At 40.3% G+C, this 15,475-nt stretch overlaps 1 protein-coding gene across 1 annotated transcript in view; it reads left to right on the top strand.

Moving 5' to 3' along the window:
- The window catches only part of FNBP1 (formin binding protein 1), a 91,045-nt gene that overhangs the window by 55,438 nt on the left and 20,132 nt on the right, over nucleotides 1–15,475 (top strand). Inside the window, exons 6-9 of the mRNA XM_065878510.1 lie at nucleotides 8,997–9,125; nucleotides 10,426–10,572; nucleotides 12,506–12,703; nucleotides 13,645–13,827. Coding sequence (XP_065734582.1) covers nucleotides 8,997–9,125; nucleotides 10,426–10,572; nucleotides 12,506–12,703; nucleotides 13,645–13,827 — 657 coding nt within the window. The remainder of the gene's footprint in view (nucleotides 1–8,996; nucleotides 9,126–10,425; nucleotides 10,573–12,505; nucleotides 12,704–13,644; nucleotides 13,828–15,475) is intronic.

Raw genomic sequence — 15,475 nt, 5'->3', positions numbered from 1 at the left:
GTGTGTGTGTGTGTGTGTGTGTGTGTGTGTACATATATATACCTCAGATTTCATGGTATTTCATTTCTTTCTCTGGGGTATATAACATGATTAATTTTTTTTACTCTTCTAAGGAATATATATGTTTTGTAGAACTGCATTCCAGAGTGCTTTCAGTATTTTTGCTCTTCACAATAATGCCACAGCCGTAGAGAATGGTGATCATACAGGCATCAACTTTCCAGAATCCAGGCTGTTCTCTTCAACTGTGCATATATAGAACCTTGTGGTATTAACCTTGTGCATGTCATATTTTGGGGTGACGTTACTTATTCAGGGGAGAAAGGGAAGAGAAAGAGATCATCAATCTCAACCTACTATAACTAAAAACTCAAGACCCTCGCCAAGAATAATGTGTTAGAAGCCAGGGAGGAGGAGGGGGCAAGTCTTGGAGACCATGATTTATATTTTACCAAGATCTCTGAGCTCATACCAAGTTCGTTTTCACCAGCTTAACTTGGAGGTATGCCAGCATTAAGAGCAGCCATATCAGCAGTGGCTTCTGTTTCAGCAGAAATTGTCACTCACCTTCTAATTCTACTTTTTAAATAAGGCAACTGGGGTATAGGGAAACAGAAGGCCTTTTCTTAAAACTGTTTAGCAAGTGAATGGCCCCTGAGGGATTGAGATGCTGGTCGCATTTGCTATCTTTCCATATTCTCTCCTTCTATTTCAGCACTAAAGTAACCTACAATGCTGGGGCTAGAAGTTGTAAGCCTGTTTCAAAAAAAAAAAGAAATCAGGAAATTGCTGGAATATTTCAAGCATATTTCTTTGGTTAACTTATTTTGAAGTTTTTCTGTGTTCTGTATTTTAGCTGCCCTTATAATTTATCAAAGACAGACTCATTGTTTTGGCAAGTCCCGGCCTGGAAGTCTCCAACAACAACTCACGGTGCTCTGTCTGAATAGGAATTTTTAGACGCATTTTAGTCTTGAACTTGAAAATGTATTCTAGATGCAACAGTTTGCTGGGAAATTGAAACAATGCCATTTATCATACAACAACATTACTCCAGACAGAGCGCTTTTCCATCTCTTCCTTTGTTAATATCCCTCCTACTATATCTTTCAGAGCTGTGTATGTGGGTGTGTGTGTGTGTACCTCAAAGGCAAGCCATACCTCTTCAATCTTTCACTGTTGTTTCTGGAATTCTACATTAGAATTTGTCTCTTTCACTAAGCTTTTTGGCAAAATAAACTAACTTCATCACTCTTTTCAGAAGTGATCATTATTAATGTTTTATTTTTATAATAATGAGATTATACTGTAAATACTGTTTTAGAAACTTGAAAAAAATTAAATTATATATAGCTTTCACTTTCCCTTATTAAATACTCTTTCACATTCTTTTTCTTCCAGGCTACACAATAGTCCATCAAGGGTATGACATATAATTAACCAATCACATTACTGGACACTGTCTCAAATTATTAGCTATTATAAACAATATTGTGTGGATATCTTTTGTGAACACTGAAAATTATTTCATTAGGATAAATTCCCAGAAGTAGAATTGCTGGGTCAAAGACTAGGGTGAAATCAGTTTTACTCCTAATCATTGACAAATCATAGAGAAATTCAGTTTACCAGTTAGAAATTCAGGGATTCTCAATAGATTGCTGTTTTTCTGGTCTCAAAAATACGTAGAGGAGGGGCTTCCCTGGTGGCGCAGTGGTTGAGAGTCCGCCTGCCGATGCAGGGGACGCGGGTTCGTGCCCCGGTCTGGGAAGATCCCACATGCCGCGGGGCGGCTGGGCCTGTGAGCCATGGCCGCTGAGCCTGCGCGTCCGGAGCCTGTGCTCCGCAACGGGAGAGGCCACAACAGTGAGAGGCCCGCGTACCGCAAAAAAAAAAAAAAAAAAAAACGTAGAGGAGGACTTGGTGGCGCAGTGGTTAAGAATCCACCTGCCAATGTAGGGACACGGGTTCAATCCCTGGTCCAGGAAGATCCCACATGCCGCAGAGCAACTTAACCCGCGCACCACAACTACTGAGGCTGCGCACCTAGAGCCCGTGATCCGCAACAAGAGAAGCCACCACAATGAGAAACCTGTGCGCAGCAACGAAGAGTAGCCCCCGCTCGCCGCAACTGGAGAAAGCCTGCGCACAGCAACGAAGACCCAACGCAGCCATAAATAAATAAATAAATAAATTACTTAAAAAAAAAAAAAAGTACACCCTTTATTTTAAAAAAAAAACAAACAAACCTAGAGGGACTTCCCTGGTGGTCCAGTGGTTAAGATTTCATGCTTCTACTGCAGGGGGTGTGGGTTTGATCCCTGGTCGGGGAACTAAGATCCCACATGCTGTGTGCTGCTGCATGGGGGGTGGGGGGAGGATGACACACCTAGAGAATAGGTCACAATATCCAGTGGCCCCTACCTCTCTTGTATGCTGTGAAAATGTGTGCATTTCTTCTCTTTAACCTGGCCACGTCCAAAAGGAAAGGTGCTCCAATCGTTGGAGCTACTGGTGACTCTGAGACTCACCATCTTTGCCAGCTGTTGATTGGGGATCATTGTAATGTGGTGGTGTCATTTAATGATGTCCTTGCAGCTGTGTTCTTGGAACTTTCCGGTGAATTTCCCAAGGCTGCTCTACCTCCTCTCAGTGTTATCTCAGATCCCATTCCACCAGGGAAGGACACTAGGTTGTCACTATTACCAGTGTTTACCAGAGGGTGGAATGTGCAGGGACTTTTACTTTTTAACCGTACAATTCTGTAAATTTGAATTATTTACAGCAAGCATATTTTTGTAATTGGGTGAAAAAAGAACTAAGATGGAGAGAGGCCAGATAACCCAGGTTATTAAATTCGTAAGTTTGATTTTATGCACCATATTAAGTCTGCAGCTCAGGTAGTTGCAGAGGGGTGAATCGAGAGCCAGGTGCCCTGCTGGATTCTTGCTGTGTCTCCAGCCCAGGCTCTGTGCCCTTTTGGCTGGGTTTCGGGGCTGGTGGTCAGGCCATCTGCCCCCTAAGTGGAGCTGTTGCAGGTCACGGGCTATTGGATAATAAATATGGACAGCCTAGCTGTGGTTCAGAATAGTAAATTCAGAATAAAATCTCAATTTAGCCCTCCTTTCCCCTCTGGCCTAAAATACAATTGATCTCTTCTTATGATAATGATGAAATAAAATATTGAAAGTCCAGCTGCTCCAGAGAACATTTACTGCTGTTGGAACTACCAGTGATGAAACATTTTTCATTGTGCTCCCCCAATTTTTGGTAATCAAGTGGGGCCTTTCTAAGTTGTTATATTCACATACTTCTAATCAAGGAAAAATTTGACTTTCCAAAAGCTAGGAATGCTGCTGCAATAAATAGTTTATTATTTAAGGAACAGCAGTGTATACAGTCCTGAGAAGCCTGAGGTCACGTTCAAAAATTAATACATCTCGGGCTTCCCAGGTGGCGCAGTGGTTTAGAGTCCGTCTGCCGATGCAAGGGACCCGGGTTCGTGCCCCAGTCCGGGAGGATCCCACATGCCGTGGAGCGGCTGGGCCCGTGAGCCATGGCCGCTGAGCCTGCGTGTCCGGAGCCTAAGCTCCACAATGGGAGAGGCCATAGCAGTGAGAGGCCCGCGTACAGCAATAAAAAAATAATAATAATAATAATACATCTCATTATGTATTTAACAATAAATATATAAATAGAACCAGTCCATATTTGCTCATTTTGTTAAAAGGTCAAAAGCTATAAGCAACCCTGATAAAAGATGTGAGGGTATAACCTAGTAAGTATAACCCCATTCCCTGTGTGAAAGTAAACACATTCCTTAGTATAGCTCATTTTCTCTGTTTATGACAATTGAGACTCAGCCAGCGGTGTTTTCTTCTTAATATTTGAAATATTAAGGAAAAAGTAATAGCGAATTGAACAGGAAATAGCTACACATTTTGGCCATGCTAATCATCTAAATTTAACTAACTAAATGGATTTTAGTATTTTTGTCTTTAAACCTGTGAGGATTTAGAAGCATTGGGCTGCAGCTCAGTTTCTAAAATCTTGTTTTCTTTATTTAGAAACTGTAACTCTGGCCTTTTGGGCAGCACAAGTTTATTTCCATAGGATGTTGAGTTAGAGGTGTTAAGAATTACCAAGCAGTGAAGTAGCGCTTAAGCAATACATACTTAGGCCTATTTGGATTTATTTGGGGAGATTCCCAAGGATTTGTCAAAGAAATTCTAAAATTTAAATTCAGTCTTTCTGATTGACAGTGAAACTGGTGTAGTTCTTATTTAAAGATGTCTGTGGATTACAGCCTCAGGCAGTTGTGGTCATTCTGGACTTTTTTAGAATGTTATCTCTAAATTCTGTAACTCTGAGTCATTAAAAAAAAAAAAATCCTCTGACCTTCTCTCTGCCCTACAGTAATATTGCTATAAGATGCAGTATCTTTTATTCTTAGAGTGAGAACATGAATGAAAAGAAATAGCTAATGGTCTGGCTGAGAATAGAAATACTATACCTCTTTAAGATAATAGTTGCTATTTTCAGATGGACTTAAAAAGGGAGGAGAAGTGATGTTTCTAATCTTCATGTAGCCTTAGTCATCAGGAGATACACTCTCGAAAATATCTAGTTACTTAGCGGTTACTCCAAATAAGTTTTTGAAAACATTTTTAAAGATATTTTTAAAAACATATTTGTAGCAACGAGTAAACTGACTCAGCGCTAGTTTTAGAGAGAGACTCTTGAAGTTCCATCGCAAAATAAACACAGCAGCTTACGAAACAAAAATAGATTTCCATAGTAAATCTTGGTCAGAACAATGGCACATTCCTGGGCCTGGATTCAACAGTGGGTATTAATTCAAAGCAGCTGGATGCTGGGATTGAGAGTAAGATAGTCCCGTCTTCCTGCGGTGGCCTTGCAGAATCTGATGTGCGACAATATTTTGCTGCTTTTAAACGTTGCTTTATCCTTTTAGTGAGTCAGAGAGAATCTGCAGAGGTACAGAGGCTTTTGCAACCTCAGGTCCAAACTTTTCCTTTCAAGAAAACTCCCAGAGAGATCATGCTTCCTTTACAAAAGGTAGACCCATTCCCTCTGGAGTCTGTTTGTTTTCTTCTACTCAGCTCACTTTCCAGGCTGGATTTTATCCATGTTCTTCCTTATCTCAGTTTCTTCCATAGTTTACTGGTCACCTAGTTACATTTCAGGAATGCATTGTGCAGGGCACTGTGAAACTATTATGAATTAATAATTATTATGAATTAATATTAATAGTCTAATTAATATTAAACTATTATGAATTTATATTAATAAGAGCAATTATATAGCCAAAGCAAAAACATGATTAGAGATTCTGGGGAGTTCAGAGGTTAGAGGATGACGACCACTTCCAATCAGATGGTGCTGGGGTACCTCTGGCAGGCTCACCTCCAGTTCTCATGAGTAAAATATTCCATGGTCGTTATGATGGCTTGATTGTCAGGAAACATTAATCTGCTTATGTGGGCTGTGTGTGTGTGTGTGTGTGTGTGTATACACACATAAGTGCATATTTAATGATGACATTCTGATCTCTGTTTCAGAACTAAGCTATTTTAAGTTTTCACCAAATTAGAATCATTTCTGCAAAATAAATAAGGAGACTGTCCATCTTGCTACTCTCCTTAGAAAAGAGATGACGGAACCTCCCTCCCCTGGGATTTTTCTGAGACTTGTTTTCTGAGGAAGCTTTGTAAATGAGAGAGAGAATTTTTTAGAAGTGGGAGGTCACCTGGGAATTTCCTTGTATGTTTTTTTTTCCCCCCCATCGTCATAATAGAATGAGAAATGATAAAATTCTAGGTAATTGAAAGAGTTAAAAGGATTTTTGAGTTGGTTGCATCAGGGGAACAGATGGAGTGCACGTAGGTGGGGAGGCTACTATTCAAGTGGAGGAGGGTTACTGTGTGTTGGAAAGGCATGGATTTTGCGGGGTAGCTGGGGACTAGCTTATGTATTTGCTAGTGAACACAGTAAAGCGGAAGCCAAAGCGCATGGTCAGGAAGGGAGTTAACAGTCCGCTGACAAAGAGGAAGAATGCGGCAGCTGAACTAACTGAGGGGAGGTGAGAAGTTGGTCAATTGGTCTTGAGGTACCTAAAGGTCTTAAGAAACTAAGAAGCCTCAGGTAATAAGGAAATCAGTTTGGAAATATTAATATTGTTCCCTGCATTTGGGAAGTGTTTACGTATGAACAGAGAAGAAAATAAAGGAAGAGCTCTGAATGACCAACTCGGGCTTTCACGGATACACAGATGAGCGAAGCACATCAAGGAAGTGAAATCAGGTTAAGCCTTCAAGTCACAGAGGCAGGAAACCAACGAAGGACATGGAGGTGCGAAGAAACCGATCTGGTACCAGTGATCAGACAGAGAGTGGGACAAACGACTCCAGCCTTTCTTCTTCGTGTTGGCATTTGAACGGTTCTTTGTTTTTTCTTTTTCTTTTTTTAAGCAGTTAGGTTCAGTAAAACAAGACAAAACAACAAACAAAAGTTGCCTTGGGTATGTTGGAACAAGGCCCTTTTCCTGTTGTGTTCTTGGTTCAGTGCAGTAAGTTTGCCCAGTATACAGGCCAAGCCATCTCTTCATCTGGCAGGGGGTAGTTGTTGCCCTGCACGGACCTCAGATTGTCTTAGAGATTCATGAGATTGTATTTATCAAGGCGCCTCCAAGGTGCTGGAGGAATCTGAGGAGCTCTTACCAGCATAACAATCTCTGCTATTTGTGGAGGACTTTCGACGTTACAGACATTCTTGTTTGAACTTTCAAATCGATTCTGCAACTTGTCACTAAGAGCCCCTTTCTTGCCTGTGTGTAATTAGCCAAAAAATGAATAAGAGAGAGACAAATGTATGAATTCTATTATTATTTAGGAGAAAAGCAATTCAGTAAAACACAAAATAGCACGCGCGCGCGCGCACACACACACACACACACACACACACACACACACACACATAAAAAGCACAAAGAGAGCACCGTACTTACTGCTTCTTTAAAGTATATTCTGATAATAAACAGAGTGGAGAGTTTTAGAAAGGTCCCTTTAGATCAGTGGATCATGTACCTTTTTTTTTTTTTTTTTTTTTTTTTTTTTTATGCGTTACGCGGGCCTCTCACTGTCGTGGCCTCTCCCGTTGCGGAGCACAGGCTCCGGACGCGCAGGCTCAGCGGCCATGGCTCACGGGCCCAGCCGCTCCGCGGCATGTGGGATCCTCCCAGACCGGGGCACGAACCCGCGTCCCCTGCATCGGCAGGCGGACTCTCAACCACTGCGCCACCAGGGAAGCCCGGATCATGTACCTTTTAAAAAATATTTATTTATTTATTTTTAGCTGCTTTGGGTCTTCACTGCTGTGCACAGGCTTTCTCTAGTTGCGGCGAGCGGGGGCTACTCTTCGTTGCGGTGCGCGGGCTTCTCTTGTTGCAGAGCACGGGCTCTAGGCGCGCGGGCTTCAGTAGTTGTGGCTCATGGGCTTAGTTGCTCCGCGATATGTGGAATCTTCCTGGACCAGGGATCACACTCGTGTCCCCTGCATTGGCAGGTGGATTCTCAACCACTGCACCACCAGGGAAGCCCCCGATATGCCTTTTTAATTCATGAACTCCGTTGAGAATTGGATTAAAAAATTTATAGATCGCCTGTCCCCTCCTCAGGATATAAAAAATATGATCAGCGGTTCCCATAAGGGAACCTAAATCTAGGTAACATAAATGTGCGAATTGGGCCAAGTGCAGACAATAAAGAATGTTGGCATATGTGTCAAACTAGAAAGTAATGGCAAGTTAAGACAATAGAGAATGTTGATGTTTGTGAAAAATTAGGGTGTATACCCTTGCCTAAAGTAAATTCAAATTCTAAATAATTTCTTTCTCCTTTTTTTTTTAAAAATTGAATTGCAGTTGATTTATAATATTATGTTAGTTTCAGGTGTACAGCATAGTGATTCAGTATTTTTGCAGACTATACTCCACTATAGGTTATTACAAGATAATGGCCATAATTCCCTGTGCTACACAGTATATCCTTGTTGCTTATCTATTATAAATATAGTAGCTTGTATCGTTAATCCCATACCCCTGATTTGTCCCTTTCCCCTTTGGTAACCACAAGTTTGTTTTCCAGCTGTGAGTCTGATATTCATTTGTACTATTTTTTTTAGATTCCACGTGTAAGTGATCTCATACAGTATTTGTCTTTCTCCGTCTGACTTATTTCACTAAGCATAATATTTTCTAGGGTCATCCATGTTGCCACAAATGTCAGTATTTCATTCTTCTTTATATCTTAGTAATATTCCATTGTGTGTGTATATATGTGTGTGTGTGTGTGTGTGCATGTGTGTGTGTATGTCACATCTTCCTAATCCAGTCATCTGTTGATAGACACCTGGGTTGTTTCCATGTCTTGGCTATTGTAAATAGTGCTGCTATGAACATTGGGGTGCATGTATCTTTTCGAATTAATGTTTTCATTTTTTTTCTGGATATATACCCAAGAGTGGAATTGCTGGATCATATGGTAGTTTTATTTTTAGTTTTTTGAGGAACCTCTATATTGTTTTCCGTAGGGGCTGCACCAATAGTGTACAAGGGTTCACTTTTCTCTACATCCTAACCAACATTTGTTATTTGTAGACTTTTTCCTGATAGCCATTTTGACAGATGCGAGGTGATATTTCACTGTTGTTCTGACTTGCATTTCTGTAATAATTAGTGATGTCGAGCATCTTTTGATGTGCCTGTTGGCCATCTATGTGTCTTCTTTGGAGTAATGTTTTTTCAGGTCTTCTGCCCATTTTTGGATTGGATTGTTTAAACTTTTTTTTTTTAAAACAGCACCTGCTAAATACAACAAATGGGAGGTAAATTTGATCCCCCAGTTCCTCCAGTTTGCAATCCTAGGCTTTTACTTATTATGTGTAAACATGGGGGTATTCTCATTTTTTGCCCTAAGGCACGACAACAAGCTCAAATGCGTCACCAAATGGCAGAGGACAGCAAAGCAGATTACTCATCAATTCTTCAGAAATTCAACCACGAGCAGCATGAATATTACCATACTCACATTCCCAATATCTTTCAGGTAAGGAGTTCAGATCGCTCAGATTTGCTTTGCTTAGAAAAACGTAGCCTTGGAATCATGATTTCTGGGCTTATATTCTAAGTATTTATATAATTCTAAGTTTCCTCTAATTCAAGTCATTTTTTAAAACATTCAGATCAAGCACTGACTGACATTAAGATGAAATATAACATGAATCTCAAGATTAATCGGTAGCCTTTGCAAACTTCCTTGGCTTGCCCCTGCAGCCATTCTTGGTCAGTCTTAGAACTGTGATTCTCAGATGAACACTCTTTTTGCTAAAAGGACCATTCTGGTTACAAAAATTCCAACTTAACCTTTAGGAATCTAAGCAGCATTGAGACAGGTGTAGGATTTGAATAGATGACAGTTCTTTCCTTTGGATTTTTTTTCTTTTGGCTACTTTAGGTTGTCAAAAATCGTATGAGAAAAGATACATACATCCCACTCTGGGAATTTTTTACAAATTAAAGTCCAACTGTAGAAAAAATAATAAATATTTGTGTCACAGTGTCTACATGGCAGACAAGAACCTCCAGCTTGTAGAAGGCAGGTATACTAGTTAATGTAAGTCTGTGTTGGGTCAAGGCAGTTAACCAAATACCATACTTTTGGTAAAGGACAAAGCAGTGCCTCAAAGATGGAGGAGATGTTTAAAATCTAATACCAAATGATGTTAATAGTAAAACTACTTGAGTTTCGGGTTCTTACTGAAATTGGAATGGAATTGGGTAAAGTGTACATTTAGGCAGCCCAGCAATTCATAAAATAGGCGTCCAGCTGGCTAAGGTAGAGGCACAAGAAGTTTACGGTTGCTGTAACTCTAACCTTTTTATAGGCCTATTTCCCGCCTAGAGAATTTTTTAGAGGTAACAGTGCTGCCAAAAAACAACTTCCTTAAGTAACAGTGGACCAAATTGGGGCTTCCTTGGTGGTGTAGTGGTTAAGAATCTGCCTGCCAATGCAGGGGACACGGGTTCAAGCCCTGCTCTGGGAAGATCCCACATGTCGCAGAGCAACTAAGCCCAAGTGCCACAACTACTGAGCCTGCACTCTAGAGCCCACGAGCCACAACTACTGAGCCCGTGCACCTACAGCCTATGCTCCGCAAGCAGAGAAGCCACTGCAATGAGAAGCCCGTGCATCACAACGAAGAGTAGCCCCCACTCGCCACAACTAGAGAAAGCCCGCGCGCAGCAACAAGGACCCAACGCAGCCAAAATTTAATTAATTAATTAATTTTTTAAAAACCCAGAAAACAGTGGACCAAATTAATTTTATGCAAATTCTAATGTTTCAGAAAATACAAGAGATGGAGGAGAGGAGGATAGTGAGAATTGGAGAATCAGTGAAGACGTATGCAGAGCTGGATCGGCAGGTGATTCCAATCATCGGGAAGTGCTTGGATGGAATAGTAAAGGCAGCCGAGTCAATTGATCCGAAAAATGTAAGTACTGTAGTTTGGACTTAATTTATAACTAAGAGTTTGCGGTCCCATTATTTCCCTGCCCCTTTCCACAGTGACCATATTTAATCACCTGAAAGTAGTTGCTTTCAGTGGTCACAAATACTTTTCAACAGTAGCAGCACCACTTTAGAGTTTTTTAATTCAGCCTTCTGTGTTTTGGATTAGTATAGTCACTGGCACACTTAGGACTGAACAGCTGAATCTGCTAGTATAGGTTTAGGTTCATATGACAATGGCAATAGTGTCTTAAGGTGGTTTGTTTTCCCTTCCATGTAAAAATGTCTAGAGGTAAGAGTCCAACCATGGTATGGGCAGATGGTCTGCAACTTCTCAGCGACCCAGGCTTCTCCTAGTTCACAGCTCTTGATGATATGACTTTCAAACTCAATATGGCTTCTGTAGCTCCAACCATCACATCCAAATTCCAGAAAATGTTATATAGAGAAGGGCCCATGCCATCTCTTTAAAGAGGCTTCCTAAAATTGCTCCCTGTACTTCTGCCTACATCTCAAGAGATCTCAGAGGTCAAAACTTAGGGGCCACCTCCTGCTGTACAGAAGACTGGGGAGTGAAGCCTTTTTGCTGGGTGGCCATGTGCCTGACTTAAAATCAGGGTTCTTGTTACTAAGAAGGAAGGGTGATTGGCTATTGCAAGACAATCGACGCCTATGGCACACCTACAAAATCGGTGTCAACTGAAATAGCTACGGCAAATTAAAATGTGGGCTCACTGTAGGAAGTTGAGATTTTTCCAAATTGTCTTCTCTAGTAGTTTTTTTTTCTTTAAGATTTATTTATTTATTTATTTTGTATTTATTTTTGGCTGCATTGGGTCTTTGTTGCTGCACGTGGGCTTTCTCTAGTTGCGGCAAGCGGGGGCTACTCTTTATTGCAGTGCGTGGGCTTCTCATCACGGCGGCTTTTCTTGTTGCAGAACACGGGCTCTAGGCACGTGGGCTCAGTAGTTGTGGCTCGCAGGCTCTAGAGCGCAGGCTCAGTAGTTGTGGTGCACGGGCTTAGTTGTTTCACGGCATGTGGGATCTTCCCGGACCAAGGCTCGAACCCATGTCCCCTGCCTTGGCAGGCAGATTCTTAGCCACTGCACCACAAGGGAAGTCCCATCTAGTAGATTTTTTAAATCAGATGATCATTGAGTTAGAAAGTTATTACAAATCACATGTGCTTTTGTAACAGTTTAACTATACATCTATCTATCTATCTTTGGCACGATAGTTGCCATTTCCTTACACATTGGTCTTCACCACCTGACCCCAAGAAGATTCTGAACTCAAAGTTCCTAGCAGGGTGCACACCACAGAGTAGGCAATCAGTTCACTGATTTATTCAGCAAACATTTATTGCACCATTATCACCGGACACCAGCTACGTCCTAGGGACACAGTGGAGGAAAAACAGAAGGGAGCTTACATTCTAGTAGAGGAGAGACTGTGAACAAATATATACATAACGAAAAATTATTCAATAAATTCATATCTTTGAACCACAATTAACCAAAGAAATCAGAGAGATTATCTACTCTTTGCTTTGACTTTGTGTATGCCAAATTGCTTTAAGACCTTCTGATGAGAACCAGTTTTTGTACTACTGTATTTTTCAAGGGAATCGCATAATAAATGGCCCAATTTTTCTGCTTTTAGCAAAGTCATTCTTAATTAATATTTGTTTCTGTAGATGGAGAAAAATGGTTAATTATTAAAAGTATCTTCAAATCTCAGCTAGACATGTAGCTTTACAAATTATTCTTTCTAATGATAAAAATATTACTAGAAAATCTATTATTAATCAATATAACTTATTTAGAATATCACCTGTATGAGGTCATCATAGTTCATTGTGTATAAGGTATTTGCATGCATTTGAACGTATTTGTGTGTGATGGGTGTAATTTCAGGATTCACAGCTGGCCATAGAAGCTTATAAGTCCGGTTTTGAGCCGCCTGGAGACATTGAATTTGAGGATTACACTCAGCCGATGAAGCGCACTGTGTCAGATAACAGCCTTTCGAATTCCAGAGGAGAAGGCAAATCAGAGCTCAAATTTGGTGGCAAATCCAAAGGAAAGTTATGGCCGTTCATCAAAAAAAATAAGGTAGTGATGGCTAGACCCAGTGTGAAATGAGTGTTACAAAGTGTGGAGACGTTCACTTTATCTTTTAGTCTTAAAGGAACAAAGATTTTAAGCTTGTTTCAGAATGCAAAAAAAAAAAGCTAGTGTGCTATTTTATTTTAAGACAGTATCTCTCTTTGGTGATGGTACCTTGGCCATGGCCATGTGTCTTATTTCAGACGCGTTATCACCTGCACCGTGTCACCCACACTAACAGATTACTGACCTCTGGCTTTTGCATCATGCCTTTCACTCCTAAGTCTCCTAGATTGCTGGTTACCTGGGCTGGGAGAAGGGAAATTGTACAACATTTCTATAACCATGTATCAGCATATCTAACTGAAATTGTTTCCATGGGTTAATAACTTGGTTTCCAACTCATGTTAACATATGTATCCATGAACATTTTTCATTTTCTTTTTATAGTGTGATACGTAAGTGCATGACAGCATTAACATAGGCATAAAGTATGATCAAGGCGACGTGACTCCTGTAACCTTAGAATAATTTAATATTTCAAGACTGTCTTTGCTGTTTTCACAATCTTAGCATTTAAGGACTTTCATTTTCTCCCATCAAGCTGTGTTAGTTTAGGTGGTTTAGAAATATTTACCCTTCTGGCTTACACTGGTTTAGAGTAACTAATTAGAACGGTAGTTTGCATGTGAAAGTCTGCATGAGCTTCTTGTCAGACATTTCTTGCTATTCTTCTGTTGCTTTACTTACTAAAACTCCCACTTTCATCATATTCCCATTTAACATATCCTTACATATTTTCTTTTGGACCATGGCCTAAATATTTAATTGTTTGTGTTTGACTTGCTTTGGGTTTTCAAATATTATTTGATGCTTATTTTTGTTTTGTGTCTTATCTTCTTGTTTCTGATTTTTTACTCTGTCACTGCTCCGTCTCTTACACGTAGCTTATGTCCCTTTTAACATCCCCCCATCAGCCTCCCCCACCTCCCCCTGCCTCTGCCTCACCCTCTGCTGTTCCCAACGGCCCCCAGTCTCCCAAGCAGCAAAAGGAACCCCTCTCCCATCGCTTCAACGAGTTCATGACCTCCAAACCCAAAATCCACTGCTTCAGGAGTCTAAAGCGTGGGGTAAGTTCTGCTCTGGAATCCTGTCTCTCTTGTGCGCTTTGGTTGCATGTTTTGTTCTGCATAACTTATTTTGTTTGTGAATGACTCCATTGTGTTTTCCCATAACGTAAGTAAAACAATAAGAACCTATGATTCATTATAGCCGGAAAGAAGAAGCGCCAGAGAGAGGAAAGAAGGAAGGAAGCAGGATGGGTGGGGGAGGGGTGGGGAGCCAGCCACCCCAGAGTTCTTTTTGTCTGTAGCACAGTTTGGATGGATCTTTCTCCGTTTCCCTTTTGAAACATCTAAGCCATTAATATTTTACCTTGATTTTACCAAAAAAGGAAACTTAGATTTCGTTTCTAAAGCTAGCAACATTTGAGGCGTTGGAAATCACTGTATAGTCAGAAAATATTTGCTTAATAATTACTGAAACAATGTGTAGTGAGGGTCCTTTTCTCTGAGCTATGCCTCAGGGTTTGAGGCGAAATGGTCTGGGTTACAGCGGTTTCTTTAGCTATTTTGGTGATGTACAAGGTGTTGATTAAATATCTGATAGCAGACTGACTGCAAAAAGGCCTAATGCAGTATTTATCTTAAAGGGGGAAGTACTAGCCTCTCACATTTACTGAGTGCTTGTCGTTTGCCAGACTCTGTTCTATGCGCTCATTTACTTTTTTCAACCACCCTATGAACCTAGGTACTAAGAGTTCTTTATTTTACTGATAAGAAAACTGGTGCATACAAAGATGAAGTTAGGGAGATACAGAGCCAGGATTTAAAGCCAGGGAGCCTGCTTATGATCTGAGATTCTATGAGTCCATACTCAGGGAGAATCTCTTATACCATGATTGACTCATAAGTGGTTGTTATTTAGACTCAGGTTTGCCATCCTAACTAAGAAAGCATGTGCTTAAGTCACAGGGTTTTATGGAATTGATCAGCGATCCAAAGTAGATACCAGTTCGGTTTTTTAGAAAAAGATTGGAACAAGGTCATTCCTAGCCTCCTGAATAAACCTAAATGGTCAGTCTAGTCTAAGCCATCCCCAGATATTCTTTATAATGAATAATGAGTAAACAAACATTAAGTGCATTAACATATCCAGTAAGGTTTTCTTTTGTCCTGTCCTGTGGGAGCTGAAATATAGTTGTAGTGGGATGTGTTCTTGTACAAATATAATTTTTACTTTTCCCTTCCTCTGTGTAAAAAAGTTGTAAATAGAGTAGATAGCTACATTGTTAGCTTTTAAAATAAGGGACAAAAACCTCATTTCTTTATATGCAGAGTTCCTTTAATAATGGAATCTCAAAGTTTTATGCAAAGAATGCAGTTGGTGGAATTATCCTGTTTTAAGGTTACCCAGCATATCCAGGTTAAGAATTCGAATTTAATTTCCTAAAGATTTCAAGAGAGGCCTTGTTGGAAGGCAGAATATAGCTTCAAAAGTGGATCATGAATGGTATTGAGTTCTATAATTAGGTCTCCATTATGCTGGCTTTTAGATTTCTCCATCCATCTCTGCTCCTTGTTCATGGAAGAATTTTCAACATATGACTATGTGTCGCTATACTAGACTATAGACTATAAAATTTTACATTAACGGTAAATCAGTTACCCCATCTCTGCTGCTTCCAAAACCTTCACACAGCACTCATTTATTATATTT

Source organism: Phocoena phocoena, chromosome 6 (assembly GCF_963924675.1).
Source record: "Phocoena phocoena chromosome 6, mPhoPho1.1, whole genome shotgun sequence".
Lineage (NCBI taxonomy): Eukaryota > Metazoa > Chordata > Mammalia > Artiodactyla > Phocoenidae > Phocoena > Phocoena phocoena.
This window is presented reverse-complemented; position numbering and strand designations above follow the sequence as displayed.